At 54.3% G+C, this 26,719-nt stretch overlaps 9 protein-coding genes across 10 annotated transcripts; 5 read left to right on the forward strand and 4 right to left on the reverse strand.

Annotated features, from left to right (window-relative positions):
* Positions 1-30: 30 nt before the first annotated feature.
* On the reverse strand, positions 31-4,450 carry KRP23_7719 (uncharacterized protein; the record flags this gene model as incomplete). The annotated part of the gene is made up of 4 exons (XM_067893070.1): positions 31-300; positions 378-680; positions 742-927; positions 1,007-4,450. 4 exons carry the CDS (start codon positions 4,448-4,450, stop codon positions 31-33), a joined length of 4,203 nt encoding a protein of 1,400 aa, XP_067744888.1.
* Positions 4,451-6,197: 1,747 nt separating this feature from the next.
* KRP23_7720 (uncharacterized protein) lies at positions 6,198-6,845 on the forward strand (the record flags this gene model as incomplete). The annotated part of the gene is made up of 1 exon (XM_067893071.1): positions 6,198-6,845. The coding sequence occupies one exon, from the start codon at positions 6,198-6,200 to the stop codon at positions 6,843-6,845; it is 648 nt and encodes a 215-aa protein (XP_067744889.1).
* An 870-nt stretch (positions 6,846-7,715) lies between these two features.
* KRP23_7721 (uncharacterized protein) lies at positions 7,716-8,186 on the forward strand (the record flags this gene model as incomplete). The annotated part of the gene is made up of 1 exon (XM_067893072.1): positions 7,716-8,186. The coding sequence occupies one exon, from the start codon at positions 7,716-7,718 to the stop codon at positions 8,184-8,186; it is 471 nt and encodes a 156-aa protein (XP_067744890.1).
* Positions 8,187-9,286: 1,100 nt separating this feature from the next.
* KRP23_7722 (uncharacterized protein) lies at positions 9,287-11,959 on the forward strand (the record flags this gene model as incomplete). 2 transcript variants are annotated; one of them, XM_067893073.1, is made up of 6 exons in its annotated part: positions 9,287-9,880; positions 10,059-10,152; positions 10,209-10,426; positions 10,496-11,000; positions 11,106-11,276; positions 11,424-11,959. In XM_067893073.1, the coding sequence occupies 6 exons, from the start codon at positions 9,287-9,289 to the stop codon at positions 11,957-11,959; spliced, it is 2,118 nt and encodes a 705-aa protein (XP_067744891.1). The 2 variants fall into 2 exon arrangements, with proteins under 2 accessions (XP_067744891.1, XP_067744892.1); XM_067893074.1 differs by lacking the exons at positions 9,287-9,880; positions 10,059-10,152; positions 10,209-10,426; positions 10,496-11,000; positions 11,106-11,276 and adding an exon at positions 11,330-11,333.
* Positions 11,960-12,056: 97 nt separating this feature from the next.
* KRP23_7723 (uncharacterized protein) lies at positions 12,057-13,717 on the reverse strand (the record flags this gene model as incomplete). Its single annotated transcript, XM_067893075.1, has 5 exons — positions 12,057-12,613; positions 12,680-13,265; positions 13,326-13,463; positions 13,524-13,584; positions 13,662-13,717. 5 exons carry the CDS (start codon positions 13,715-13,717, stop codon positions 12,057-12,059), a joined length of 1,398 nt encoding a protein of 465 aa, XP_067744893.1.
* A 411-nt stretch (positions 13,718-14,128) lies between these two features.
* Positions 14,129-20,720, reverse strand: KRP23_7724 (uncharacterized protein; the record flags this gene model as incomplete). The annotated part of the gene is made up of 19 exons (XM_067893076.1): positions 14,129-14,373; positions 14,452-14,769; positions 14,866-15,015; positions 15,087-15,518; positions 15,592-15,819; positions 15,892-16,892; positions 16,966-17,072; positions 17,142-17,285; positions 17,357-17,421; positions 17,502-17,601; positions 18,171-18,256; positions 18,340-18,597; positions 18,682-18,834; positions 18,906-19,313; positions 19,394-20,040; positions 20,110-20,216; positions 20,276-20,419; positions 20,494-20,558; positions 20,633-20,720. The coding sequence occupies 19 exons, from the start codon at positions 20,718-20,720 to the stop codon at positions 14,129-14,131; spliced, it is 4,746 nt and encodes a 1,581-aa protein (XP_067744894.1).
* Positions 20,721-21,045: 325 nt separating this feature from the next.
* Positions 21,046-21,543, reverse strand: KRP23_7725 (uncharacterized protein; the record flags this gene model as incomplete). Its single annotated transcript, XM_067893078.1, has 1 exon — positions 21,046-21,543. The coding sequence occupies one exon, from the start codon at positions 21,541-21,543 to the stop codon at positions 21,046-21,048; it is 498 nt and encodes a 165-aa protein (XP_067744895.1).
* Positions 21,544-21,841: 298 nt separating this feature from the next.
* KRP23_7726 (Poly [ADP-ribose] polymerase tankyrase-1) lies at positions 21,842-23,017 on the forward strand (the record flags this gene model as incomplete). The annotated part of the gene is made up of 1 exon (XM_067893079.1): positions 21,842-23,017. One exon carries the CDS (start codon positions 21,842-21,844, stop codon positions 23,015-23,017), a length of 1,176 nt encoding a protein of 391 aa, XP_067744896.1.
* A 172-nt stretch (positions 23,018-23,189) lies between these two features.
* KRP23_7727 (Guanylate kinase 1) lies at positions 23,190-24,073 on the forward strand (the record flags this gene model as incomplete). Its single annotated transcript, XM_067893080.1, has 2 exons — positions 23,190-23,429; positions 23,495-24,073. 2 exons carry the CDS (start codon positions 23,190-23,192, stop codon positions 24,071-24,073), a joined length of 819 nt encoding a protein of 272 aa, XP_067744897.1.
* Positions 24,074-26,719: the final 2,646 nt, after the last annotated feature.

Raw genomic sequence — 26,719 nt, forward strand, 5'->3', positions numbered from 1 at the left:
GATAGCCTAGCACATGCAAGTTCAGTTACTTCAGTTGTACGGGGTTTCTGTCAAAGTCGCCGATGGTGCAAAGTCATGGTTTCGTGGCGACATTAAGCGCGGGCCTGCAGGGGATGAGCGCGGCCGTACAGGCGTGTAGTGCTCTGAAACGGTGCTCGTAGCTGCACTTCCTGCATTTCGCGATTCGTGGATACTGCGGAGATACGTAGGGTCAGGAAATGGCATGGAGCCTTGCAGTGAGCCAATTGAAGAGTGCACCAAGTGGAATGGTCGTGGTCCAGCTGACTTGATAAGCCGATGCTGTACACGTCAAAAACGACAAACAGAACTGTTAGTCAACAGCACTGAGTAGCACAGTCATTTGGAGTCAAACGTACCGGAAGGTGGTAGCCCTCATTGTACGATGAGCCTTCAGCAGCCTTTTCCTCACTGCGCATCATCGAGCGCGCTGGCTGATCTGGTGCGGACCCAACTAAAGCTGGAAATGTTGTTGTAGGAATTTGTTGAGTCTGGGGCAAGTGATTCAGGTGAACTTTAGTCGCCGGGTAAAGTAGTCGGTTGCTTGTTGGGCTTCTACGAGGAGAACCGCCCTGAGCCGGGTATAGGAGCTCAGTTAGCTCGATCGTTGGTTTGCCTTTTCGACTCAGATTATCCAGAAGCATGGCCACGCCATGGATCAACTACAGTGCATTCGATGGTAAGCAGTGAAAGAGGAGGGATACGCCAGCTTTTGTGACTTACGAGTGCTTGGGCGTTTTTGAGATCTCTGCGAGAGATTTCTCGGGCTGAATTTGCCTCGCTCAAAGCGCTTTTGCGCTGCTGGACAATCTTTGCCATTGTAGCACATGTGCTGACAATCTTGTAGCCAGTAGGGCGACGCGTTCCATCAGGGTAGATGTTTGCCCGCATATCTGCCGTGTGCTTAAGCTAGTAGACATTGTACATGTAACATCACGAAAACGTTTTACTACAGAGTGAGGAAGCCTAGAATTTTATAGCCACATACCTGATCAAGTCGCTGCTCACCCGCCACACATTGCATTCGAAGCACCAAAATCTCCCAGCCTGAGACGGATAGACGCTCTTTTGCTGCCGAGCTTTGCTTGACCAGAAGCCGCAACTGACGAATAACCTCCGGGTCGCGCTCGATATCGTTAGAGCCACCCAGTAGCGGAAATTGCGGGAATTGTTCCTCTCTCAACGTGAAAGTGTCTTCATGATCAGAATTTTGAGACTCGTACTCGTTTCGATGCAATGGTGCGCTACGTGCTCTCTGCGGCGTACTCGGATCTGCATTGTTATCAGGTTCTGAGTCGGTTTGTTTTTCCAGTCTAGGTTCGATCTCAGGAGCGTCAGGTAGTTTTTGTCCATCGAGAGCAAGGCCATGCTTTGTTAGCAAGAACCCACCCCCTTCCAGGATCTCTTGAACCAATGTTTTCCGGTGGTGAGGAGAAACGATTTCCTTCACCGTCTCACTGTCTGTAGTAGCGTTGGCGGCCAATTCGGGATCTGCTGGGGTTGAATATTCCTGAATCGCCCGCGTTGGACTCGGACTTGCTTTCGCCTTGCCATTGAGAGTTTCTCCCGTTCTCTTTAACTGACGCGTAGATCCCGATGACTTAATCCCAGCGAAGCTCTTCCTTGGGGAGCTTGCTGCAGTTCTTGTCGGCAATGGCGAGCCCCCACCACTACTCTGGTTATTCGGTCGTGCGTCCTTCGAATCTGATCTTGGCGATGCTACCGTCGTCCTCCTTGCCGAACGCGGACTAACGTTAAGAGCGTTACCGAGATGAGTAGCCACCACTTCTCGTGTGACTTTCTGCTTTGCTGCAGTCATCCCGGAGTATATACTTTCCAGATCCATCAGAACGCTACTGACGAGTTTCCTCTCTGCTTCCGTCAATGCTGATTGTGCAGGCACCTCAACCTCTGGTTCTACCCCAGACGCCTGGGCCTGGTTCAAAAGCTCTTTTGAGATCTGCACAAGTCGCTTCTTGTGTTTTTCACACATAAAGCAAACTCCCGACGATGCGTCTCCGAATTCTTCATCTCTTGCCTCGCTCAGTTGCTTCTGGTAGATTTGTTGCTCAGCTTCTAACGCTTTATTGGTGTTTTGAAGCTTCTCACACTCCAGCTTCCAGAACTCGAGCTCCGCTAGGTTTCGTTTGCGTAGTGTACAGAGCTCCTCGGACATGTGGCCCAAATGAGTTGTCAAAGTCAGCAAGCGGTCCGTTTGCAGTGCTGATGAACGTTGTGACGCCCTGCGCAGCTTCAAAAGGTCCGTTTGTGTGGTCGAAAGTGCCTTGAACAAGTCGCGAGGATGTGAGGCCAAGCTGACGACAAGACTTCCCTGAGAGATGCTGTTTGTTCGACTTCGCTTTTCGTCCTCCTCCACCATTTCAGTCTCAGCCTTCTGGAGCAGCTCCTGCTGGGTCTCATACTCCTTTCGTACTCGGATGATGTCCTCTGCGTATCGCCGAACCAGCGCTTCCGTTCGCGTGACTTCGTGCTGTTCACTGCTCTGCTCATTCTGGTGCGTCTCAACCAGTACAGCACTATCGTTTGTATCTCCCTCGTCTTCTTGGCTGCTATCGCTGTCCTCATCGTGATCAGATTCATTCATCGTGGGTAAAGTAGTCGCACTGCTTAGCTTCGCAGGCTGTGAGTGGGGCGTTTTCTTCGCAAACTTCTTCATCAGGAGCTTTACCGCCGCTTGTCGTTCTTCAATCTTGGTGTTGCGAGTCTTTAGGGAAAACGCCAAGGACGTTTTCAGCATCGCCAGCTCTTGAGCGTGGGCATCTTTCTCTTTTTGAAGCGCGCGCTGCAAAGTTACAGTACGCGTCTGGGCTACATCGAGAGCTCTCCTACTCTCGGCCAAGCCGCCGTCCTTATCTGCGAGTGAGCTCTTTAGCTCGACAATCAAGTGCTCATACTGCGTGTTTCGTCGATTTTGACGCGGACCAGCCCGGAGCGTATCCGTGGCAATAGTGTCTTTCCCGTAAGCGGACCGCATGATCTCGTCGAGATCAAGACCCTCCTCCTCGTCCAAATCCGTTTGGAGACAGCTGTCCATGGCACTCGTCTTGATGAGTTCCGCCTGTTGGATCTCCTCTTGTAGCTGTGCCGAATGCATGTGTGCCAGTTGAAGTTGTCCCTCCAGCGTCAGTGCTTTGGTGTTAGCTTTCTCCAGGTGCGTCTTCAACTCAAGCACTTGCTCAAGCGTTTTGCGCAAATACGAGTCCGAGTCGTTAGTGCTGTTGTCACCTAAGTCTGCGTGGATATACCCGACACCATTGCACGCTCTGCATGGAATGGGACGCCCCAAGTCGGTGAACGTCGAGCGTCTCCTTCCGAGGAGAGAAGCTGTCGACTCTTGCTCTTTGTCACTCGCATGCTCTTCTTCGATCGACGCAGGCTGCGCCCAGTTATCAATCTGGGCCAACGCAGCCTCCAACCCCCTCGCAGTGCGGCGTTTGCCACCTCGACGAGCACTTTGCTCCACGGCAGCCCACAGGATATCGTTGTTGAGCAGCTCGACGAGCGAGTCGCCCACATCTTCCCATTTGCCGTGATACGAGCACACTGCGTCTGCTATGCGCTGTCGCTCGGTGACGGCGCTCTCGGGTTTCAAGAACCAAGGCACGGACTCGGCACACGTAGCTTGGTACGTCATGTTCTCCTGCGTCAGCCGTACGATTTTATCCCGGAGCTCTTGGCACTCCACGGCTGCTTCTCTCGCGCGCTGCTCCCATTTCTCCTTCTCTCGATGCAACACCTGCGCATTAGAGTTCAAGGTCGTCCAGCCGCGACCAGGGGCTTTACCTTGGTCTCCATCATTGTTACTCTGCGTGGTCTCCGGTGCCAACGTCTGCTGTTTGCCAGCTAAAACCCCGGCGATCGCTTCGTTCAACGCAGACAGAGCCCCAGGCTCCGTGCCTTGTTTGCTCATGATATCGCGTAGCATGAGCAGTTGTCGGTACTGCTCCTTGCGCAGCGCGTTGTTTTCAGCCACACGGCGATCGACTTTGGCTTTGAGGTGCGCCGCCTGCTTTTCCCACTGCTCGACCTCCTGCGTGAGTTGGGTCAAGCGTTGTTGCTGGTTCTGGATGATTAGCTGCTGGGCTTGCATCTCTTGTTGGACGCACTCGTGGATGGTGTTCACTAGAACCGACTCACGCTCCTGCATCACAGGAGCCAACACCAAGTCGAAAAAGGCTCGCAGCTCGCCGTCGAGCGCCTCCGCCGCCTCATCCTCCCGAATGGTGCGCTCCAGTTCATCCCGACGCTTCTCAGGGTCGTGGCCTAGAACTACCAGCAGCGAAGGTTTCCACGCTGGGGACCGAATGCGCTTACAGAGCTCCCGAAACGCTAGAGCTAATGGCGCGTCTGAAGTCTCCTCGCTGCTCAACACGAGGCGAGTCGTCACAAAGCGCGTTCTCGTCAGACCCATGTCTGTCTGCGTTTGCTTCGCTTCTTTCGGCGCAAACCCATCGAGCTCAAGATTCATGTAGGCGCGACGTCCGCCAGCTCGCAGACCGGCATGAGCAGGGGAGACTGGCGGGGGGTGATCTTGAAGTTGACCTTCAATCCGCATCGAAACGAGTTTTCCTGGACACTTTGGAGGCGAGAACTCGGCTCGAAGTGTCATGCTAAAATAGTCACATGCATTGGCGATGTGGCAATACGAGGTAAGCCCCTGTCACCGTACCAATTGCAACCCCAAGGACATACCAGCGCTTGCGCACAGGCACCACGTACTGATGGAAATTACATCGTTTTGTTTCTAGTTGCAAACAATGCAAGTAGTTTTTGCTTCTTATTCATCTCAACCTCTAGTGGGAGACCTGCCAAGGAGATCAGCAGTTTTTACAACGACTTTTCTCTCCGATTGACATCGACAGCGGAGTGTTCCGATGAGAGGTGCAAGCTGCACCATGGGACAACCTTTCCTTGTCGAACTTTCAGGCTGCACCAAAACTACCAGCTTCAAGCAGAGAACTTTGCCAGCTGGCTAGTTGGTCGAGTTTCTTCAATTTCTTCAACGCGCCGCGACTCCACAAGTTGGAGAGCACCTGTCCTCGAACACCCCCGTGCAACTTGCAGTTGCAGCTCCGCACAGGTTGAAGCAGGTCGAAGCAGCTTGATCTGGCAGAGGCGGCGCAGCGCGGTGCCGAGCGCGCCTCGTTCGAAGGATTCCCTTTGACTTTGCCCTGCCAGTGCTCAATGCCAGTGCTCAATGCCAGTGCTCAAAGCACCAACATGGAGCCTCAAGCCGTAGCTGTCATCGCCACGTGACGCAGCCAGCCCGCAGAAAGCGGGTTGAAGTTCAACCCGCGGTTCTATATAGATTCCCTGTTGCGGTTGGTCATAATAGCTCACTATTACTGCCAATCGGAACGCACGGCTCAACCCTGCCGCGTCACTTTTTCCCAAAACATAAACGGGCGATTGAACCTGCAGAGATGCGTTTTTCTGACCGACGACAACAATTGGTGGAGCAGCTTTCGCGGTGGCACGAGCAGCGCCTTGTCCAGGCCGGCTCCAGCCCAGCGAAACTCACCACCTCGCCGCCGCCGTCGGCAAGATTCGTACAGGTGCAGGCGTCGTTAGGCGTCGATAGCGTCGGCTCGCGTGCAATCGTCCACTTGGCACCGGCATTCGTACACCGGCCTTATTTGCCCGACCGCAAGATTCGTGGCTGGCCTCGTTTGACACCTGTCACAGGCCACACGCACGTCAATTGGCTCTTCTTACAGCGAATGCGGTGCGCGCTCGCCGCGAGCTTATTCGCTTCCCGATTTTGGCACGCGTTTGTTTGTCAAACGCGTGCCCCCGCGCCGTCGGCAAAGGCAGTGGCTAAGGTACATGCACATGTACTCAGTGCATGATGCACATGCATGTAGTTGCAAGCACCTCCGGCACCCAGCAGCACGTGCCTCGCTTGTCGGGTGCCTACGTGTTCGTCTCATGGCGCTGATGACAGCGTGCTTCAACGACCTCAAGAAGCCGCCGTGTTGTGCAGCGTGTCTTTTTGCCGGGCCTCCGGGACCAGTCCCTGTGCCAAGATCACCGGTTTCTGCCATGCTCAAATCCATACGCAGCCCCGCATCTTTGCTGCTTGGCGCGCGGTCACAGCCCGGAAGTTGCCTTTTCGGATACCGGCTCCAGATTGGCTGGCGTCACCGTATTATTGGCCAATGCGCGCCCCGCGAGCGCGCGCGCATATACATGGCGATACAGATTTTTCTGCTGGCAGCGTTCAATGTGGAGAGACAGGCGGCGATGATGGCGCGCGCCCCGTAGACGACCATTACCGAATCTGCAAGCTACCCCGCACGCGCTCGCCAGCCACCACCATGCAAGAGTTCTCCGAGTGGATGACCACCCTGCAGCAGCACAGCCCCGCGTCCTCGTACGCCGAGACGGACAGCGCCGACTCGGACAGCGACTCCGACAATAGCCTGCGCGACGACTGCCAGTGCCGTCTCGAGGCCAAGCGCAAGTTCGTGGAAGCCCAGCGCGTCTGGGCACGTACGGAGCCCATTAGCATCCCGTCCAGCGGTCGTCCGCACCCGCACCTGTGTGCAAGCGTCGCCGAGAGCCCGGACCTGTCTTACCACGCCGACAAGCGCCTGCTGCGCGCCGGCCGCTACCTGCACCACGAAGAGGAGCTGGACGAGGATGACCCGGCCTTCTACGACAACCTCGCCTTCTTCCGTTCCCAGCAGGGCGCGACTCAGCAGGCACGCGTCCTGAAGCGCAGCGTACATCCGCTCCAGAACGCCTCGACGTCCCCCAGGGGTGTCGACGACTGCGACGAAGACATCTTCGCCATGGAGCTCTAGGGAGTTTCTGCTAGGAAAGACAGGTCTATTTATTCGCCCGCTAGAAGGTGCGAAGTGCAGCGCCTACGAGTGCGAGCCATAACTTATCCAAACAACATCAAACGAGTTTTGCAACACAAACACGAGCTTTCGATCTTCTCGTCATCGTTCATCGGTCGCGTGATTGTCGCCCTCGCCGTCGGCAACGACAACAGACGTACGCACTCTACATGCACGCGCGCAGTGCATCCTTTTATCTCGTGTAGTGCGGCCACGAACAGCGATCAAGCGCAGCGCCATCGCCGTCGGATTCATCGCCGCTGCATGCCGTTCGCACAAAGTTGCAGTTGCAGCCCTTCGAAACCGATTGTTGTACCCAGTTTCCGGTACTGTAGGAAGGCTGCCGAATCTCGGTTCTGGACTTAGCCGCAAGATTCGATGCGATTGCGCTCCGCTGCGGCCGACCACCCGCCGCAAACGCCACCGGCCGCCGCGCGCATAGCGCGTGAGTCGCCCTGTGCTTGGCGCGCTGTTGGTGCGACCTGGGATTCTTTTAACCGGGGCTTGGGGCCTTGTCACCAGCCACTGCAGATTCCGTGCACGCGGTGGGGATTCGGCCAATCACGCGAGATTCGCCATTTTCAGCCAATGGGGAGCCGCGTCCCGCGCTTGACACTCGCTTTCGTCCAATGGTGGCGCGCCTGCGACGCGCGTGCACCGCCTGCGGTCAACCGCCTGGTCCTTGTCATCCTACGCCAGCAGCGTGCCTGCCCTGCTGCAACGCGACCGGCAACGGGTGCAAGTGGCGTCAAGCCTCCAGTCTGCAATTGTCAAAGCACCGCGCATATCCAAGTAGCGCTTGACGCCTCCCCACTACGCTAAAAGGCAAACATGGCCCCAGCTCAGACCCAGAGCCTGCCCGTGTGGGCGCCAGCGCACGCGCTGCCGTCCGCCACCTGCAAGCCCACCTTCGAGGACGAGGACCCGCTGTACCTCTCGGGCGAGGAGACCGACTGCGACTCGGAGCGCGGCAGCGACACGCTCAGCCGCGAGGACCAGCAGCTCATGGCCAGCTTCATCCGCCTGCAGCGCGAACGCGCGCGCAAGCAGGTCTTCCAACACCAGGTCTCGCGTCCCGCCGTCGCGTGCACTACTACACCCGTGCTGATCCCCGCGCAGAGCCGCCAGTACGTGCCCACGTCTACCAAGCAGTGGATCTGGGACGAAGTTGAGGAGGACTGCGACCAGTGCCCGTGCTGCTGCAATCAGAGCGAGAACCGGCCGGCCTCGGCCCCAGTCGACGAGGAGACGGCAACCGACGTCGCGGCCGTTAGCGACCTCATGTTCGACCTCGAGCTCTAGGCTCGTCCCGGTCCAACGATAGTTAGTTATGTATGTAGTGCTCACCTACTATAAAAAGAGAAGTCCATGTGCAGTACTGTAGTAATAAGCATGCGCAGAATGAATGCCAACTCGTTACCAGCTCCACCATTGTCCCCATTGCTCCATTGGTTTCGCCTCCCAAGGAGTTGACTCAAGAGGGTGTTTTAGTCTTCAGGAGAGCGCATCCCTTCCCGCTTTACACCCACGTACTCTGTGACAGAGGCCGTGCCGGTGTTGAGCAGCGGCGGACAGCGGTGCTGGTCGGCCGGAGCGCCACAGCTCCGGCGGCGACTGCGATCCTTGCCGTCGTCGGAGAGCGCCATGAGGGATCTGCGGGCCGCCAGTCGGATATGCGACGCCCGCGCTTGCCGCTGTACGCTCCGTCGCCATAATCAAACCGTCCACAATCCACAGCAAAGTGACCATATCCCGCGCCCCGGCTTGTCGCGGGGTAGGCTGCTGCTGCTGCTACAGGCCAGGCCAGACTATAATACCGGTTGCTGCGAGACTCGCATTGGCAATCGATGGCGGCCGGTATCGCAGCATAGACATTGGCGACAAAAGATTTGAGCGCGACAAGAGCTTTGCCGCGTTCGGGTTTGCGCAATGACGTACAACGTCAACTTCAAGGCAACTTTCACGCACCGGAGCGCAAACCGTCAAAGAAAACCGAGCAAATGAATCCAGGAGTCATCTCGCGATCGGCGCGCGGGTGAATCCTTTGTGCTGAGCGCTCGGCAACCACAGGAGGCCATTCAGAGAGCGGGCACGGGCCGCACGACTGCGATTATGCCCCTCACAGCGTCGCGCGCGTTCTATCAACGATGACGCCCTTGTCCGCCGCCCGCAGGACTCCCTCCTGCCTGGGGCCTACAGCCTGCACGTGAGGCTACAGCACTCCACGTGAGTCAGTTGCGAGCAGCAGCAGACATGCAGCATGCTGCTGGCGCAGTGTGTGGCCCACGCGAATTCGTGTGAAGACACACGATATGATTCATTTTCACCAATCAGAGACAAGGCGCCCATTACCGCGGTCGGACAGCAACATCGACCGCTGGCGGCATCGCCGTTTGCCCGATATGGAGACGCTCGTCGTAGCCTCATTAGGCTCCGCCTTCGCTGCTGCCATCGTCGTCTTATTCGTGCACATCCGTAGACGAGCGTCCACTGTAGCCGAGAGCGACAGCAGCGACGACGAGACGTCCGGACCTCTGAGCGTCAATGTCGTGGCCGACCACGACGAGAAGGACTCGCTGTTGCCCACGTTCGCGGGTCTTCTGCGCTCACCATGGCACGGCGTGGCCGCTGGACAGAAGGAGCAGCCCAAGAGGATGCGGCCGGTCCGTAAGGGATCGCTCTCCTTGTCGCTGACGATGCCGCTGCCTCTGCTCAAGAAGAGGAAGCCGGCTGACGTGCCGACCAAGAAGGTTCACGTGCCATACTTCTTCCCACTGCTGGATGAGACGGCAGAGTGGTGGCAGACACAGCAGCAGTCTGCTGAGCCGCAACCGACGCCCGAGGAGGAACCCGAAACTGACCCGGAGGGCAACACTACAGAGGACGCGTGCAACCTGACGCCGACAGCTCAGACTTCCGCCAAGGAGCTGCTGGAGGCTGAGCGACCACACCACTTCCCTGCGGTTGAGATACCAGTAACAGCCACGCCCATTGAGGTGGGAGGTCGGTAACTCGCAAGTCAAAGACGACCACAGCGGGTTGGATTAGAGCTCCATGTGATGCAACCGACACCCGCCCTGTGCAGATAGAAGAATGAACACAATAGACCTTTGTACATGTTGCCAGGGCTGTGGTATTTGTCACATTGACTCGTTTTGGTGTGTGACACACTAGCGCAAACGCGCGGGAAAAAAAGCGAGGGGAGAAAGCAGCAAGCACGAGACCAAAATGGTGAAGGAAATGCCGCTGGACATCGGCCTGCGCGTGGGTACGTTCGCTCTCTGTTGTTTCCTGCTCTCCCCATGTGACTAACGCTCTCTGCAGACGTCCTGGACGATGAGGGCATCTGGAACACGGGCATAGTGGCCGACGTGGGCTCCGAGGACGACGGCGACAAGGTGGAGATCAAGTATGACGGCTGGGGAGACGACTACAACCAGTGGATCGACGTGACGTCGCAGCGGTTGGCCCCGCTGCACACGTACACGATCGTCAAGAAGTGCTGGGCCAAGCTCACCAAGTGGCCCTGGTGGCCCGCCTTCGTGCGTAGTAGTACTGCTAGACTTAGCGTTGATAGTACTGTGACGCTGACCCAACTACTCCTTGAACAGGTAGTACTCCGCGCACCCACGACGGCGCTGGCGTCCCAGGGGCTCGAGGAGGAGTCCAAGCTCTACGTCGAGTTCTACGACTCGTTCAACGAGGCCAAGCGCTCTCGCTGTTGGATGCAGAAAAAAAACGTGGCTGCGTTCCGCGACGGCTTCGAGGAGCGCGCGTCCAAGAATATTGGCAAGAACTTTCCCCAGTTTGTGGAAGGCACCCAGCGTGCCAAGGCCGGCACGTCGCCTCTGCTCTTCTCGGGCCCGGGCACACTTCCGATCGAGTACTCGAGCAAGATGGCAGACCCGCTGGAGGAGAAGAAGAAGGAGTGCACAGCCGAGCAGTGGTTCCATCTCTACAGGGACTTCAGCAACCGCTACAAGGATCTGTACGGGTACACGACGGCGCCCGCTGCCTCATCGGGCAAGAGAACGGCCTCATCGGGTCCTCGTAAGTCGGGGAAGCGTGCCCCTGCTCGCTCGGTGACGAAAGTTGTGAAGGGAGAGCAGTCGGAAGGTTCGTGCGGATTCTACTCTTTAGAGGCAGGAAATGGGGTAGTGATGGCTTGTTGTGCCTTGTGTGTGCATTGCATTTGCGTGTTTGGTTGTTGCTGCTTTTTAGATGAAGATGAAAGTGAAGAGAAAGAGGAAGAACCCGAGGCCGATGAGCCCGAAGAAAGCGGCGACGAAGAGGAGGAGGCGCCGGCTCGGCGGACTTCTCGTCGTCAGAACAAGCGCGCTGCAGCTCCAGCTCCGCCTGCCCGCCGCAGCATCCGGCCCCGACGCGTTAAAGGTTAATTTGACGTTCCTCCCCTCCGTCTGTACCTGCAGTTATAGTACGGGTGGATGGGTGCGTGCATTCGTGCCTGTGCGTAGCTCTGCCTTCCATGCGTGCATAGTGTTGACTGTGTATGTGTGGTATGGCTCGTTTTTTAATCAGTAATTGAGGAACTGATCCTGCATACAAGCTCTGCGTCTTCCCTTTCATCTCCCACCTCCGCCCGCGACGCGAGATCCTCCAGCATTGCCAGGGACTGCAACCTCATCGTCAACCCCAAGCAGTTTGTTGTCAAAACGGAAGCCTCTCCTCAAGTGGAGTCGAAAGCGCAGCCCACAATTGAGTCGGAGCCCAAGCTACTAAAACTGCCGAGTGAGCCGGATGTCAAGATGCAAGACGATGGCCAGCTACTGGAAGAGTGCAAGCCTGAGGCTCCGTCTGTCCAAGTCAACTCGGAATGCGTGGGAACGAGCCGTCGACGAAAGGATCTGACCACGCCACCTGCCAAGCTGTCTGAGCGCATTGACACCGCCAAGGCAACGAAGACCGAGGGATCAGGTGGCCAAGCTGCGTCGGAGCAAGACCCCGATTTCTATCAGGATTGGTCTGGCGGGTCTCGCTACGAGGTGGACAACAAGCCTTGGAACATCCTTGGGTGGCTTGTTGACGGCATTGGGAGTAGGCTACAGAGGAAGTGAAGCACACTCTGTGTACATGGGGCATTTGTACAGAGGGAGTGAAGGACGGATGCAAAAATGTTTATCCTCATGCAGCGTTTTAAAGAGAAAGACGAACCTAGATATCGCTTGTAGTGACCGAAGTGCTGTTGGCAGTTTTCTTACGCAAAGAAACTCTTCGAGGAGACAAATGAGGCTGCTCACGACGTACTTCCGCTAGTGTTGACGGCGCTCGAGGCGAGAGGTTGAGACGAACAACCGAGTCAGCTTGGTGCGCGGTCAATAGCGACTGAAACACGCCGTCTCGACAGATTTTCGGCACGGATGCACCGATGTACCGGGGTGAGATGTCTGGTGCCAGCAACTGCGAACGGTGAAGCCACTGCTTATCACCAGCAAATGGTGTGTGGACCGACGGAAAGCGCGGATTTTGCTCATAGTAGGCAGCCTTGCTGTTTGGTGCCGGAGAGCGAAGCCTCAAAGGCGAACATGCGCCTCTCTTGGATTCATCCAGGTAGCTCGGACTCTCATAAAACGCACACAACGACCGCGAGAGAGGATCGACTTCTCGCAATACCTCCCACGACGGCGCGCTCGCGACCCACTGGATCCCACGCAACGCTGAAAAGTACACTTTTCGGTTGTGCTCACCGACGAAGAACTCACACACGAGGCCTGGCAAATACACAACACAAAAAATGGTTCATCCTTGCAGCCAGCCACACGTTTCGTATAGCGTACCACAAGCCTGTCGTGTATTGCGTCCCAAGTTGATAGAGTTTGCGATCTCGGAAGTCACTCGCTTCATGTAAAATATCAACGGAGTCATCACGTCGGGGTCAAAGCCACCATTTCGAAGAGCCTTCCCCGCAGTGCTCTCCTGGCGCTCAATGTCAAGATGAGCGAGCCCGTACGTATCCTCCTGCAGTGCTTGGCTTGATCGAGTTTCTTCTCTCATGAAATCATCGTTGCTGTTCTCAGCATCGTGCATATTGCTCGGTTCAGCTTGGGTCAGAAGGAACACGTCTGAGTGAGCACGCGGGGTGTTGGTGTCTTTGGTTTGGCGAGTCGAATAAACGCCAGGATCAGGGTCCCCTGCCGCTGGTTGAGTAGTTCTGCAAGCACTCTTCGGCTGCTCGTTGCTTGATACTACGGGTGAATGTCTCCACGCGATCAAGAAGCTAGAATTCCTTTGACAAGGTATGTGTCTCTGCAAGCAAAACACACGCTTGGTCAACCCCGGTCGAGTTAATGTTGAAGTTGACGTTGTGGATGGGAGCTCCAAAGGGAGGCAAATGTCAGGGTGTTTCATATCCGTGCAGAACATCTACACCAAAGTAAGCGTTGTTAGCACAAACAAGCTGTGTATTTTCATCGATTTCCTCACCTTGAGCTGCTGAGAAGACAGAGTATCAACTTGAAAACCCAGACGACGCACAGCACTGAATTCGTTTGTGGTAGCAGCAAACTGCCGTTGCGGTAATGGCCTCCGGAATGCTTCACAAATCGCTTGAGGAGAGACGCGCTATAAGAATCGACATTTGTTAGAATTGAGAATTGTTACCACAAGTGAAGTCATTCCGACCATTAAATCTTTCTCTTTTACACGTCCTGATGATGAGGTTGTGTACCAGACACTGGGCTGCCTACGGTCATTGTAAACGCACGCACCCACGTCAGCATTTGATCATACCAGTTTCACCTACAATCGCCGATAACGTACCCACTGGGGCTCAGCAAAACCGTATCAGGAATTTGGAGTGACATGCCTTCACCCATCTTTCCTCCGCTAAGCACTTTAAACAACACTACCCATTCGTGAGCTAAATCCTCCGGAGGAATGGCGAGCTCAGAGTAAGTCTTCTGAGTGAACGCAGAAAATCGCAATGGCTGGATCAGCGGGGGCTGACGGACGGTATATAGAGGCCGTCGCTTGTACCCTCGTTTATCCTCTTCGCCATCGCCTGGGTCCATTTCGTTTTCTGCCTTGTGATCTGACTTGAGGCCGACACGAAATATTTCAAGTTCTAGTTAGCAAAAGCAACCAGAATAGATGTGCAGAAAGATCAGACCCCATTGACACGTCCTTGTTAGGCATATTGGCAAGACTAAATACGCGGTTTCAGAAGTCTTGCACACTTTTTGCTTATCACTCGATTCCTTGGACAGCCAACAACGTTCTCGTAAGCATCAAGTCTTGGTTCCTCTGAAGCTGGGGGCCAGCGAACTCTTGAACCACTTCTCCATCGAAAACCCGTTACTGGAGCTAAAGACTGTTGACGATGGAGACATTTGGAATGCTTCACAGAGATCTGCACGCGGCGGCAACATCGAGCCCTCTTCCTGGGAGAGTTCACCAAATTTTCGTGGCACGCTGATCATAGTCGTCTTCTTGGAGGTTTCGATATTTTCGTCTCCATCCACCTCCAGGACGTCTATCACACAACAATCAACATTTAGTTCACAATTTCGATACTCGCAGTTCCATCGAGGTAAGCTTCATGAAGGCTTACCTTCTAAGCCAGCTCTCATCACACAAAAATGCCGACCCACCTCTGGAGATTCTCCCTCTTGACAGTCACTTGAAGCTGCTTTCTCCTCAGCTGCTTGCTTTGAATCGACAAATACTTTCACTTTCGGTAAGACCTTCGCGTCTGCTTTGTTCACCCTTGGGCTTTCTGTGGGATCGCCTCGAATGTCAACGTCAAATGGTGTCGGAACACTTTTTGACTCTTGACTGTCCGAGCTGTAGGCTTTATCAACCGCCAGAAAGGAGTGGCCCTGCTGATCAGATCTCAATTCGAGGTCTAATGGCGTCTTCAGGGCCTGCCCTATTAATGTACATCATGGTGCCATCCACCCCAACATTGGTTAGTCGCAACTTGCATCGAATCATGCTAGTATGCATATTTGCTGATTTAGCATACCCTGGCGGTCTCCATCAACATCCGATACCATCGACGACCCATGTTCCCTACCGGCCACCCGGAGAAATGATACGTCCGATCTTTTTCTTTGGTACAGAGGGGGCTCCTTTATCTCTGCTCTCAGCATACTTGACCGAGGCCTAACGCGGGCTACAAAAGCGCAAAATATACAAGCTCCTCGGTTACGAAGTGCCATCATACGGAAAAGTACGAAAACTTACTCTCAGGTACTGCACCATTTGCCCTGTCTCGCCGATCTGGTGCAGAAGTGTCTTGAATTTCCTGTGCCTTCTCTTTATCTAGGCGCAACGCCTCGTGGGCTGACGCAATGCGCTGCTCGATCAGAGATACTGTTGTCTTGGACCGTTTTGGTGATTTCTGCTCTCTCGGCATCATTGAGATAGCGGCAGGTCCATTATGTGGTAGTTTCTCAAACTGCTGGTTGCGACGTCTTGCATTCAACTTTTTCGCGGCAAATTCCTTTCGCACCAGCGGTTTTGTGGCCTTTGGAACTCCTTTTTCTTCATCTTCCCAATCATTGTCATCGGAAAGCGCGCGCTCTGAGCGGGCTTGCCTGGGTTTGGCACTAGCAGCAAGACTGAGATCTTCGCTAAGGTGAGGAATACTTCGCCTCGCTGCCATCTTAGTATTAACTGCAATTTCGCAATGACGTCAACTCGAAAGTTAATGATCCATCCCGGCATTTACCTCTGACTCTTCTCATACCTTTATCACGAGCTTTAATCGTGGTTGAATCCAGATAACCCGTCTCAGTTTTTAATCTTGCATGACGTGTAGGCCTTGCAGTATCAACAAGGGAAGCTGCAGCTTTCTCTTGAGAGCTCTGATGCGAATCAAACGGGCTTCCAGCCTTATCTTCAGAAGTAGTCCCTGGATCGAAGCTGTCCGAGCATTCGCTATCGTCGTTTTCGTCATCACTTGGGACGTATAAGGCTACAGTACCAACAAAATAGAATTAGTGTCAGACATGATGCATCGAAGGGATAAATTTTAAGCAAGGCAAACCTTGTCTTTTGCTGCGTAGTGTTGCTGACTTGGCTACCACACTGAAACTCTCGTTCCACACTCCCCCGTGGAGATTGACTGCCAGTTCCGGCTTTCTGCGTCGCACACGCTGATGCATCCGAGCAGACTTTGGCATGGGTTTCCGAGGCAATGCCTCCGATTCTGAAAGTGATAAAGAGTTGCCCCTCTCTTTCTTTAACCGTGCCGGGATGCTATCCACACTATTTTTTCTTGCCGGTGGGTGCCCAGTTTTCTTCAACGCTTGCCTCTGAATGACACCGCTGCAGTCACTATCTTGATCGTCATCGACAATTATCTCATCCATCATCACCGTAACATGCCGTGGCATGGTTGACGCAACGTTGCTGTCCTGTGGGGAGGCCACACGCTTACTTTTCTTGAGACCAGATACTGGAGGTATAGTGGATCGTGTTTTCACAGGTAGTCGTCGTTTCTTCGCTAGATCAGCATCCTTTTCACGGTCACTCTCACTGCTATCCATTGATTCGAGTTCGTAAGTCACTTCAATTTCTGCGAGCGATTCCGGCTCAATTTTCACTGGGACATCACGCGGTTTAAAGGGAAGTGGCCGTTTCTTCTTCTTTTGTGTGCTTGAAGTGCTACGATCATCAATTGATTCTGATGTTTTTGTCCTTCTTACCTTGAGCTTTGGCAGTGGGGCTGATTCATCACTGGCTGTCTCCTCTTCATCTCCTATCTCTTCGTAAATATGAGTGTGCATGTGCCGCGCTTTGTTATTCGCGAAATTTCGATACCAAAGCCCGTTGCCCATATTTTTTCGCATCCTTTCGACAGACTCCGTCGTCAAATTATCGTACTGCAACGGCAACGTTCCTCTGGCAAACTTGGGCATTTTTGTGGTTGCATCTGACCTGAGAACAAACTCTAGAGCTCGTTCAAACTGAGCGCCATTTGTTCCCATGCGGTTCCGGTCATAATTGTCATCAAAAAATTTCACTTGTCGCTTCTTCTGCCAGCACCTATGGAATCCCATCAAACAAATCGTCAACAATAACAATGTACCGAGTATCGAACACCATCTCATCCACGTACCGGTCTCGCTTGGCAAAGTTCGGATTATCCAGGAAATCCACGTACAGCTGATTCTCCATTGCAAGATTCTTGATACCTTCCGCCGTTCCAGGTGTCCGGATTGTAATCTGCATACACACAACAACAATGGCATTAAAACATTCAGCCCAATACCCCTGCACTGTTGTTGCACGTACCACCGACGGCCACATGGGCCAGTTGAGATACTTGACCCAGCACTTTACTGCCCACGTGAATGTGTGGAACGGAGCCACTCGGTCGCTGTCAACGCGGACAACCTCGTCGTACTCCTCCGGCCAACCGTCGTACATGACTTCAACCTGCAGCAAGACCCAACAGTTAGGACCCTCTACCTGCTGGGCTCAGAGCTATATTTTGGGCATTGTGAGACCTCTTCTGGGGACGGCACACTCAGGACTCGGGCGACGTTCCACACTCCGTCTTGATCCATCACGTCTAATGGGCAATAGATAAGGAGAATTGCCAGTTAGGCGCTTGAAGAAAGGGGAGGCAGCAAGAGGAGCGAGCGAACGCACCGAGCCAGTCACCCTTGGTGAGCACCACACTCTGTCGTGGCGAGGAGCTGCGGTCGGACGGGCTCGGGCCCTTCCTCTGTACCAACATGGCCTTGGCGATCTGACTTCAACAAAATTAGGGACAATAATTGCAAAACTCTCAATTTCAACAACTCAAGCCCTTTTGTGAAAGCTCGAAGCAAAATAAGGTTGACAAAAAGGAGTGGCGTTGTATCCAATTTTGACTACTGCAAGGTGGAGCTCGTTTTATCAAGTTATTGTGCAAGCACGACATTGGACTTTGATCTGGGGCGCGAGAGCATGTTGTTGGTGGTAGATCACGGCGGATAGCAATGCAGAACATTATAGCTCTGAAGAAGCACATCCTGCCCAGATTACGTGGGCTAGGTATTCATATTAGATTGTCGACACTGGTCAAGCTTCAGAAAGCATTGTGAAGTGATAGTAAATACGGCACTTTAGTATATCCCATCAGCCCCCGCCGTTCATGAAAGTTCGCATCAACTTGCGCTGAAACCATGACTCCATCGTAAACCCTTTGTTGGGGCTAAAACTTCCTGTTGACGGAGATACCAGTGCACCACCGGAAGACGGATGGCGAAGTCGAGGCGGTGGCGCAATCCGAAGCGTGGGGTTAGTTAACAGGCAGCCAGGCACCTGGGGACCTACAGACTTCTCGTCAAATTTTCTTGATGCGCTGATGGCGGTCTTCATAGAGATCTTGACTTTCTCTTGGGTGTCTGCTAGTTGGGCATCTGTATTAACAACACTCAAAAGAGCGTTAGTGGAGAATGGATCCTGTTGAACAGGTGGAGCCTTTATCAATCCGCAAACTGACCTTCTTTCTGTGCATGCATCACACAGAAAGGTCGGCGTTGTTCTTGGGTTTCTTCGTCTGCACTACTCACTTTTTGTTGACTTGGGGGCTCAGCCGTGATTTTAACTGTTTTCCGACTTTTTGATCCAATCTGCTCCACGCACGAAGTACCTTTTGACTCGTTACGGTCAGAGCTGTGCGCTCTGTCCTCAGAGAGAACTGAGGAACCTAGCTTCTCAGAACGCAAACCCACGTTATCCGAGGCTGGTATAATAATTCCTATTTGAATAGAACACACCACAAATTAACACATAGCGTTAATTATGCCCCACAAATTCAGCAGAATAAAAGACTTAGTCATACCCGTGTGACGTTTGTTCATCTTTGACATGGGCTGAGGATCAAGCACCTCGTCAACTTCTCTAGAGTGCTTTGAGAAAGCTGAACTTGCCTGTTTCGATCGATGGGTTTCCACCATGTCAATGTGAGGCGCGATCGGCTGGGCCCTACCATGCGCTGTATATATCACAAAACACGTAAGTGGGACAGTGGAGTGGAGTGACAATCACATACAGGTATGGACATACAGTCAGCTGACATGGGACTGGGATCACCCAGCCTAATCCCTTCCCTTCTTGCAAATGTGTCTTCAGTAGCTTGCTGCTTCTCTTCTTCCAGGATTTGGAGCTTCTTCGTCGTAAGTGTAATTTCCCGCTCGATAGACCCTCTTGAATATTGTGGCGATTTCGATGCCGTGGAATTGTCTTCAGCGTCTTGTTCGGCTTCACTTTCGCTTAACTTTTCCGTACGATGATTAATAACATGCTTCAGGGTCGTGTCCGTTTGCAATGCACTCTGGACTGAGTTGACTGCCTCATATTCCCCATCATGATCTTCATCTGGTGAATAATTTGCTATCTGTATATCACCCGCGGTCGGGTTGAGAATTTCACCGACAGGTGGGAAACTACGTCTGGCAGCCATTTTAATCTGTCCTGCACAATCAGATACCATCACCAACATCATCATCAATTTATGAACAAACGGTTGGTATCCCTCCACTACGCTGATGCACCTTTTCCATGACCTTTTCTTCTGCTCACCGGGACATGCGTCGTAATGAACGTTGGTTGCGAACGCCGGTTTTCTCTGGCTCTCCCCTTCCTCGGATTCGTTCGCAGTCGCCTTCTCTTGGTCCGCGTACTTCCCTGGTCTTCCTTGCTTACACTGGCATCACTGCTGTCCAGCAGCTCCAGCTCGTACGGCACTTCGACATCTGCACTAGATTCCTGTTCTATCTTGACAGGAGGTGGCCGCTTTTTTTCGTTGGGTAATGCTTGCGACTCCCTTTTCCCCGCTGACAGATTTAACGTTCGCTTTTTCACCCCCATCGTCGCAGAAGATGACTCATCACTTGAGTGTTCTTCTTCCTCTCCGTTCGTGTTGTAAACATGGGCCAACTGGTGGCGCATTCGATTGTTCGTGAAGTTTTGGAACCAAAGTTCATCCCCCAATTGAATTCGCACTTCCTGGACAGATGCAGTCGTTGTGTGTGCATAATTCTCCGGCAAAGTGCCTCCTGCAAACTTGGGGAGCTTTGTGGGTGCGTCTGCTTGCAGCACCCACCCCAGAGCTTGTTCAAATTCATCACCAGTCGAGCCGGTTCGCTTTTTGTCGTAGTCGTTGTCGAACGCTCGGACTTGCCGCTTCATTTGCCAGCATCTGCAATATCATCACGTGCACTGCACTGTCAACCAAACCATACCACCCTGAATGCGGAAACCCTCGTACCGGTCTCGCTTGGCAAAATTTGGGTTGTCCAAGAAGTCGATATAGAGACGATTCTCGGCAGCGAGGTTCTTAATGCCTGCCTGCGTTCCTGGCGTCCGAACGGTGACCTGCAAAAGCTAGCAGCATGAGCTCAAGCTCAACTAAGTGGCGGTCAGTAGTTACGTACCAGGGAGGGCCACAACGGCCAGTTCAGATACTTTACCCAGCATTTGACCGCCCACGTAAATGTGTGGTAAGGCGCCACGCGGTCGCTGTCCACGCGCACGACTTCGTCATACTCCGCCGGCCAACCGTCGTATGTGATCTCCACCTAGACGGACGAAGCAGCAATGGATTGTCAGCGATTGTTGCATCCAGACGCCACAAGCTGGGGCGGGACGGCACCTCTCCTGGTGAGGGGACGCTCAGCACTTGAGCCACGTTCCACACGCCGTCGCCATCCATCACGTCTGCACTCAGGACGCAACACCAGCAGTTAGTTACACTAACAATAAGTGAGGGTGGAGAGGAAGGATAGACACACCTAGCCAGTCGCCCTCCTTAAGGAACGTTTTCAGCTTCGGTGAGGGCTCCTTGCGGACCCCCTGCTTGGTCCGCTTCCTGGTCACCATGACGAACTTCGGAGTGGAGCTGAACCTGGCGCGCAATTTTAGCCAATCGAAATGCGTCGCTTCAAACATTCCTGCCGCTCGATGCATTGTTGCAGTTGACATCGCCATGTTCATTCACAAGCGATTGTTGGATTTACTGTTCGATCTTCTTCGCTACGACTGCGCTAAACGTACAAAATGGTTGTGCTATATAACGTTAAAAAAGTGGTTGGCTTGGTCGGAGCTCCTCGGTCTCTCAATGGGGCGATTTAGTTGGCAGTATCTCCTTGCCAGCAACCGCTTATTGCTGCTGTAGAAGCTTCACTCGGCTCCCAGTTGCTGCCGTTTACTGCAGCACGCAACTGCCTCGCATGAAGTCGACGATGTTTGTGTCGGCGCAGCGCTCGCACCGGTACCAGCCACTGGTCTCGGGTCGGACCCTACGCGGGTCTCGGTAGAACATCTGCCCGCAGCCCCGACAGGCCGCGTAGTCGCGCGCATTGGTGCCGTCCACGGGCGCGAAGGTCGTCGCCACCGGGACCGCTCTCGGCGGCAAATGGGCCGACGGGTAGACGGAGCCAGTGGTAACGGTCGGAAACAGCAGCTGCACCTTGCACACGGGGCAGCAGACATCCGTACGCAGGTGGCTGTCGAGGCAGTGCGCGTGGAACAGGTGACCGCACTGCGGTTGCTTCACAATGTCCCTCTCCATGAGTCCCTTGCGGCAGTGCGCACACTGGGCGTTGGTGGTGTCCACTCCAGTGGACGGGTTCTTCATGGGGGCGTACGAGCGCTGCGGGATGTCGGCCGCCGTCTGCGGCAGTGGCTGGGCAGCAGGAATCATCTCTTCTCCTCGGCGATTAATCGAGAATGAGCAAGGTGGTGGATTTTCGAGTCCAGGTTGCGACAGGCATGTTTCCTCTGGGAAAGGGGTCAAAGTGGCTACATATGGTGTGTAGTACGTAACTGGTGTTCTGAACATAAATGATAGTACCATGCACGTGGCGCGACCTTCAAAAGCCGAGAAGCGCACAGGCATCGAGCGCCGCTGCCCGCCCTCGAGAAGGCGCCTTCCTCCTCCGCGAACTGTGTGCATCTGCTGCAGATCGTAGCGCTAGTACCTCCCCGTGAAACCAGACACAATGTTCGGCTACTTTGCTGAGAAGCTCAACGTGAAGAACTTGGGCGAGCTGCTGGCGCCCACGCTCACGCCCGAGCAGGAGTTCCACGCCGCCATCGAGCAGGGGCTGCACGACAAGTTCATGCACATGCTGGACGAGCTCCACGTCGATCCAAACGCCAAGAACGACGCGGGGAACCTGCCCATCCATACGGCCGCGTACTATGGCCGTGTGGACTTCCTGGAGCTCCTGCTGAGTCGCAACGTGGACGTGAACGCCACGTGTCCGCGCCAGAACTCGCCACTGCACTATGCGGCGGCGCAGAGTCGATACGATGCGGTCAAATTCCTAGTGGAGAAGGGCGCCAACCCTGCGCTGCGCAACCGCAGCGGCCGCACCGCCTACGACGTGGCCAAGGGAGACAACATCCGTCAGTATCTGCTGCCGCTGCAATTCCGACACGAAGACCCCACGCAGGCAGCGTCGATGCTGCCGCCTGGAATCACCCCGTCGGTGGACCCCACGGCGCCCCGACCGGTTGTCGCCCCGCCCCCACTCAGCGGAGACTACTCGGCAATGCAGGGCCCACCCATGGGCATGCCGCAGCAGCAAACGCCACAGAATAACCTCTATGCCGCTGCAACGCACAGTGCTATCCCTCGTGGCGGTCCGTCGCGGTTTGCTCGTCCGAAGGACTACCGCCCCATCCAGGCTGACGGCTTTGGCTCGAGTGTGGGCAACGAAGAGCTGACTGCCAAATTCGGCAACAAGCGCGAGGTCAAGGTCACGGCGCCGCCTCCGTCTGTAATGATGCCGCCCGCTCCAGCGTCGACGGAAAGTGGTGCGCAAGATGCACCCGCTCCACCCCCTGCTGCCGCTGGCGTGAACCCGTACGCTTCCGCGTACGCGAACAAGCCACGCACGTCGTCAACTGGCGGGTACCCGGGATACGCGCCTCCAAACGCTGGTGTTGCAGCACGCGGCCCTCCGCAATTCAAGATCTTCAACCCGAAGATGGCTGGCAGCGCAGACTCTAGTGCTGCTGCTGCTGCCCCAGTTGCCGCCCCCGTCGCCCAACCTCCAGCCTTCGGCTCGATGGCGGCTCCGCAGTACCCTCCTCCCAATTCCGCTCAGTATGACGCGCCTGCGCACGGCGAAGAAGTGAATTTATCAGCCAGCGCCAGTGTGCTGCAGTAGCTTCAAGTAAGTAGAGAGTCTCTACTACATGTAGAGCCTATGAGGGCTAAAGTGTAGCCATTGCAATTGTGCTCAACGCTTCGTCCCCCCCTTATTTGATATCACTATCTGAAGACCGAATCGCAATTCCACGACCTGCAAACGACACAAATTCCCCTGCCAATCGAGCATCATGAGCGGCGCGGAGCAGGAGGCCACCAAGGCGCTGGAGTCGCTCTCGTTCGAGGAGCTTTCTCTGCTCAATGAGCGCAAGGAGGCGCTCAAGAAGGACCACGCCGCCTACGTGGAGGCGCACCCGGAGATCAAGACGCTGCTGAGCGGCTTCATGTCGGCGCTGCTGCTCGAGAAGCCGCAGGACGTCGTGGCCTTTGCGGCCGAGCATTTTTCGGCCTTCAAGCCGCCGCACGCGGAGGTTCGTGGCCAACATTCCGTGAGGGGTTGTCAAAAATGACGTTTAATAGTGACAATTTCGCACAGCTGGATCCCATCGTGATCGCCGGACCGTCGGGCGTCGGCAAGGGAACGCTCATCAACCTGCTGCTGGAGCAGTTCCCCGACACCTTTGGCTTCTCCGTGAGCCATACGACGCGTGGCCCGCGTGAGGGCGAAGTGAACGGCGTGGCTTACCACTTCACCGAGAAGGAGAAGGTGCTCAAGGAGATCGATGCCGGGCTCTTCCTGGAGCACGCTGAGGTGCACGGCAACGTGTACGGCACTAGCAAGCGCGCCGTGCAGGACGTGCAAGAGAAGGGCAAGATCTGCATCCTGGACATTGACATCCAGGGCGTCCAGCAGGTGAAGAAGTCGGGCATCCGTGCCAAGTACCTCTTCATCGCGCCGCCGTCGATGGACGAGCTCGAGAAGCGTCTCCGTGGACGCGCTACCGAGACGGAGGACAAGATCCAGCTGCGGGTGAAGAACGCCGCGGGTGAAGTGGCCTTTGGCCAGCAGCCGGGCGTGTTTGACTCCATCCTCGTGAACAAGGTGGTGGACGACAGCTTCCGGGAGCTGGTTGTCACGCTCAAGCAGTGGTACCCGACTGTGGAGCTCAAGTAGACGAGTGGAAGCGGTCGGCTTGCGCTGCCAGTGCGCCAATGTGAAGTACTTAGTAGCGCACCCTTGTCCAAAGGAGAATTGAATGAGATGCGAAAGTCCATGTGTACGGCGATTCATCCAACTCAATCAACTGATGCGATATTCTACGTGAAGCGAGTCGTCCACGGGCTTAGGCACGAAAATGGACGAGCGATTTCGTTCTTTTAGCGTTGATCTACGACGGCCTTTAAACGCATCGATGATCGCAGCCAGTGCTGCCGACTCGGCAGGCGGTGGCGTAGGGATACTGGGCCTTGGTGACTGCATTTTGATGGAGATCGAGTGCTGTAAATCTCCGAGCGCGCCTGCTTGATTGAGCTCCGCCATCCATTTCTGCTTCTCAATCGCGCTCGAGGCCGTAAGCAAGAAGTGCGCTGCATCGTCAACCTTTAACAAAAAGCTTTGGCGTAGCAAAGCTTCGGCTTCTCCTGGGGTTACTGGAACCTCGCTCACCCCAGACGATAGTCGAGGGTTGCACAAATTGTAGCGACGAAGGAATGGAGTTTGTGCGATATTGTTGAGAGAAATGGTGTCTGCATACTCGCGCAGCTCTCCGTCGACTAAAGCATAAAAGAATCGTCGCCCCTGGTGAATACGAGGGAGAATGGTGTCAAGAAAATCGCGCCCGTCGCCATCCAGCGGGGGAGGATTCCTGACGCGTAGTGATGTCAGAAACCCCTGTTTTCGTGTCAACTCTGGAACCGCCGAGCCTCCGATTGTATGCAGCAGCTTTGGATTTGATCGAAGAGCCCTGGTCGACTTGTGTTTTGGCGGCTTGGTGTGCACTTTTGTTAGCGAGGTGGGTAGCTGGTGCTGCAGCTGCGCACACTGTCTCCGATACGAATCACCAGGCTTGGCAAATGGAGACGGGGAATCGGAACAGTACTTGCCCAAACTATTTAGTGGTGAGCGTGAAGGCTCCAAGCGGATCGCCCGCATCGGTGAACTTATCATACACAGCTGAGCATGAACTCGTGTACGGACGTCAACTTCGTACATCACAGATTGAATTGGAGTCGTAGTCTCTGCTACAGAATTGACTAATGCAGTTGATATTCCACGATCGATGCTCCTCCACTCTCCAGTACCCACAGGCAGCGGATTATGAGAGCTGGGGTGATTCCTGAGACGACAAGCAACTGGAACTTTTACGTCCAAATGGAGCAAGTTCGTCGTGTCTTTTTGCGGCAATGCTATCGATTCACCTGTGAACTCTGGGCTGCAGTATTCATCCTGTTTGACTGACCAGCCCTTAGCCGCCATCACTATCGAATTCTCTTCAGTGTCATTGGCACCTTCCAGTGTAGGATTTTTATCGAGGAACGACCCCGTCAGGTTTGACGCAGGAAACGGTTTGGGAATATTGTAGTGCTCAATTCGATGCTGAGCATTATAGACAGCATTTACTCTCTCGGTGTGAAGAGATACAAGGCCAGTAGCTTCCGAGCTAGCGTTGTCAAGGAGATTTAGTTCTTCAGCTGGAGGGCTTTGATTCGAGAGATAAGCCTTTTGAATGGGGTGGGGCTGAATCGTTGGAAGCCGCTCACTCAGTTTTGGCCTCTGATGTGTTGTTGTCAGCTTTTCATTCATCGCTGCGGCCGTGGCTCGCTTGGCTAGCTCAAATTGATGCGCGTATAGTTCGCGCAATTGATCGCTTAAATCTTCCAGGCCAACTAGCAGGCCTCGAGGTACGATCGCTTTCAACTTGTCGATAGAAATGCTGGCTATCGTAACGGCAGCTGATGTTGCCACTAAAGTAATCGGATAGTGATCTGTATCGTTCCAAAAAACGTGTCCTGCACCAACGTCTGCCACAGTCGCCAAGACTTTAATGGTTTTCGCAGGCTTCTTCGTTCGAGACAGTTGGGAATCTGCATTCAGAGTGCCTGGGCGGTGATCATTGCATGGATCGTAGTGAAATTCAGCGTCTGGACGACTTATCAAGGTGACATGTTGGCGGATGCAACAAGTACCCTCCTTGATCAAGTATACCTCCTTTGTCGACTCTGAATTTGACTTCATGTCGTGGAGCTGGAAAATGGCTGTGCAAAAAATAACAAACAACGCATAAGAGTGATGCAGTGATGGCAGTGAGAGGTGCTTGATCGAAAATACAAACTTACTGGTTCCTCGAATGTGTGTCTCGAATGAAAAGCTGTGGTAGAGATATGCAATCCGTTCAGGGTCAAGCGCGGCAAAGGACGGTATCTGCGTTTGCAGGTACCCAATGTTACGACGGGCTTCTCTCGTGCATGGCCAATGCCTCAAAAACATTTCCGAAGGAATCGACAAAAGCTTCGTAGGTTCTGCAGCAATTGCGGCTATGTAGGCGGGTGCCTCAGGTATCAAGATCTCAAACTCACCAAAACCTTCTCCTGCAGAAACCTCGCCAAGACTATGGTGATCGGAGTTGGAAGCGTTTGAAATCTGAGATACGATATGGCTGTTTGGTCCATTGGCAACGAGATTGATACGCCCTGTCAACAGCAGAAAGAAGCGGTGACCGGTTCCATTGCCAACCCCGTTGCCTTTGTACGCGTCAGTATACCGATCTAATGCTTCGAATCGCGCATTGAGGCATAACTCTCGTCGAGCGTCGTCGGATAA

The sequence above is a fragment of the Phytophthora ramorum genome (assembly GCF_020800215.1).
Source record: "Phytophthora ramorum isolate Pr-102 chromosome Unknown Phyram_PR-102_s0006, whole genome shotgun sequence".
In the NCBI taxonomy this organism is placed as follows: domain Eukaryota; phylum Oomycota; class Peronosporomycetes; order Peronosporales; family Peronosporaceae; genus Phytophthora; species Phytophthora ramorum.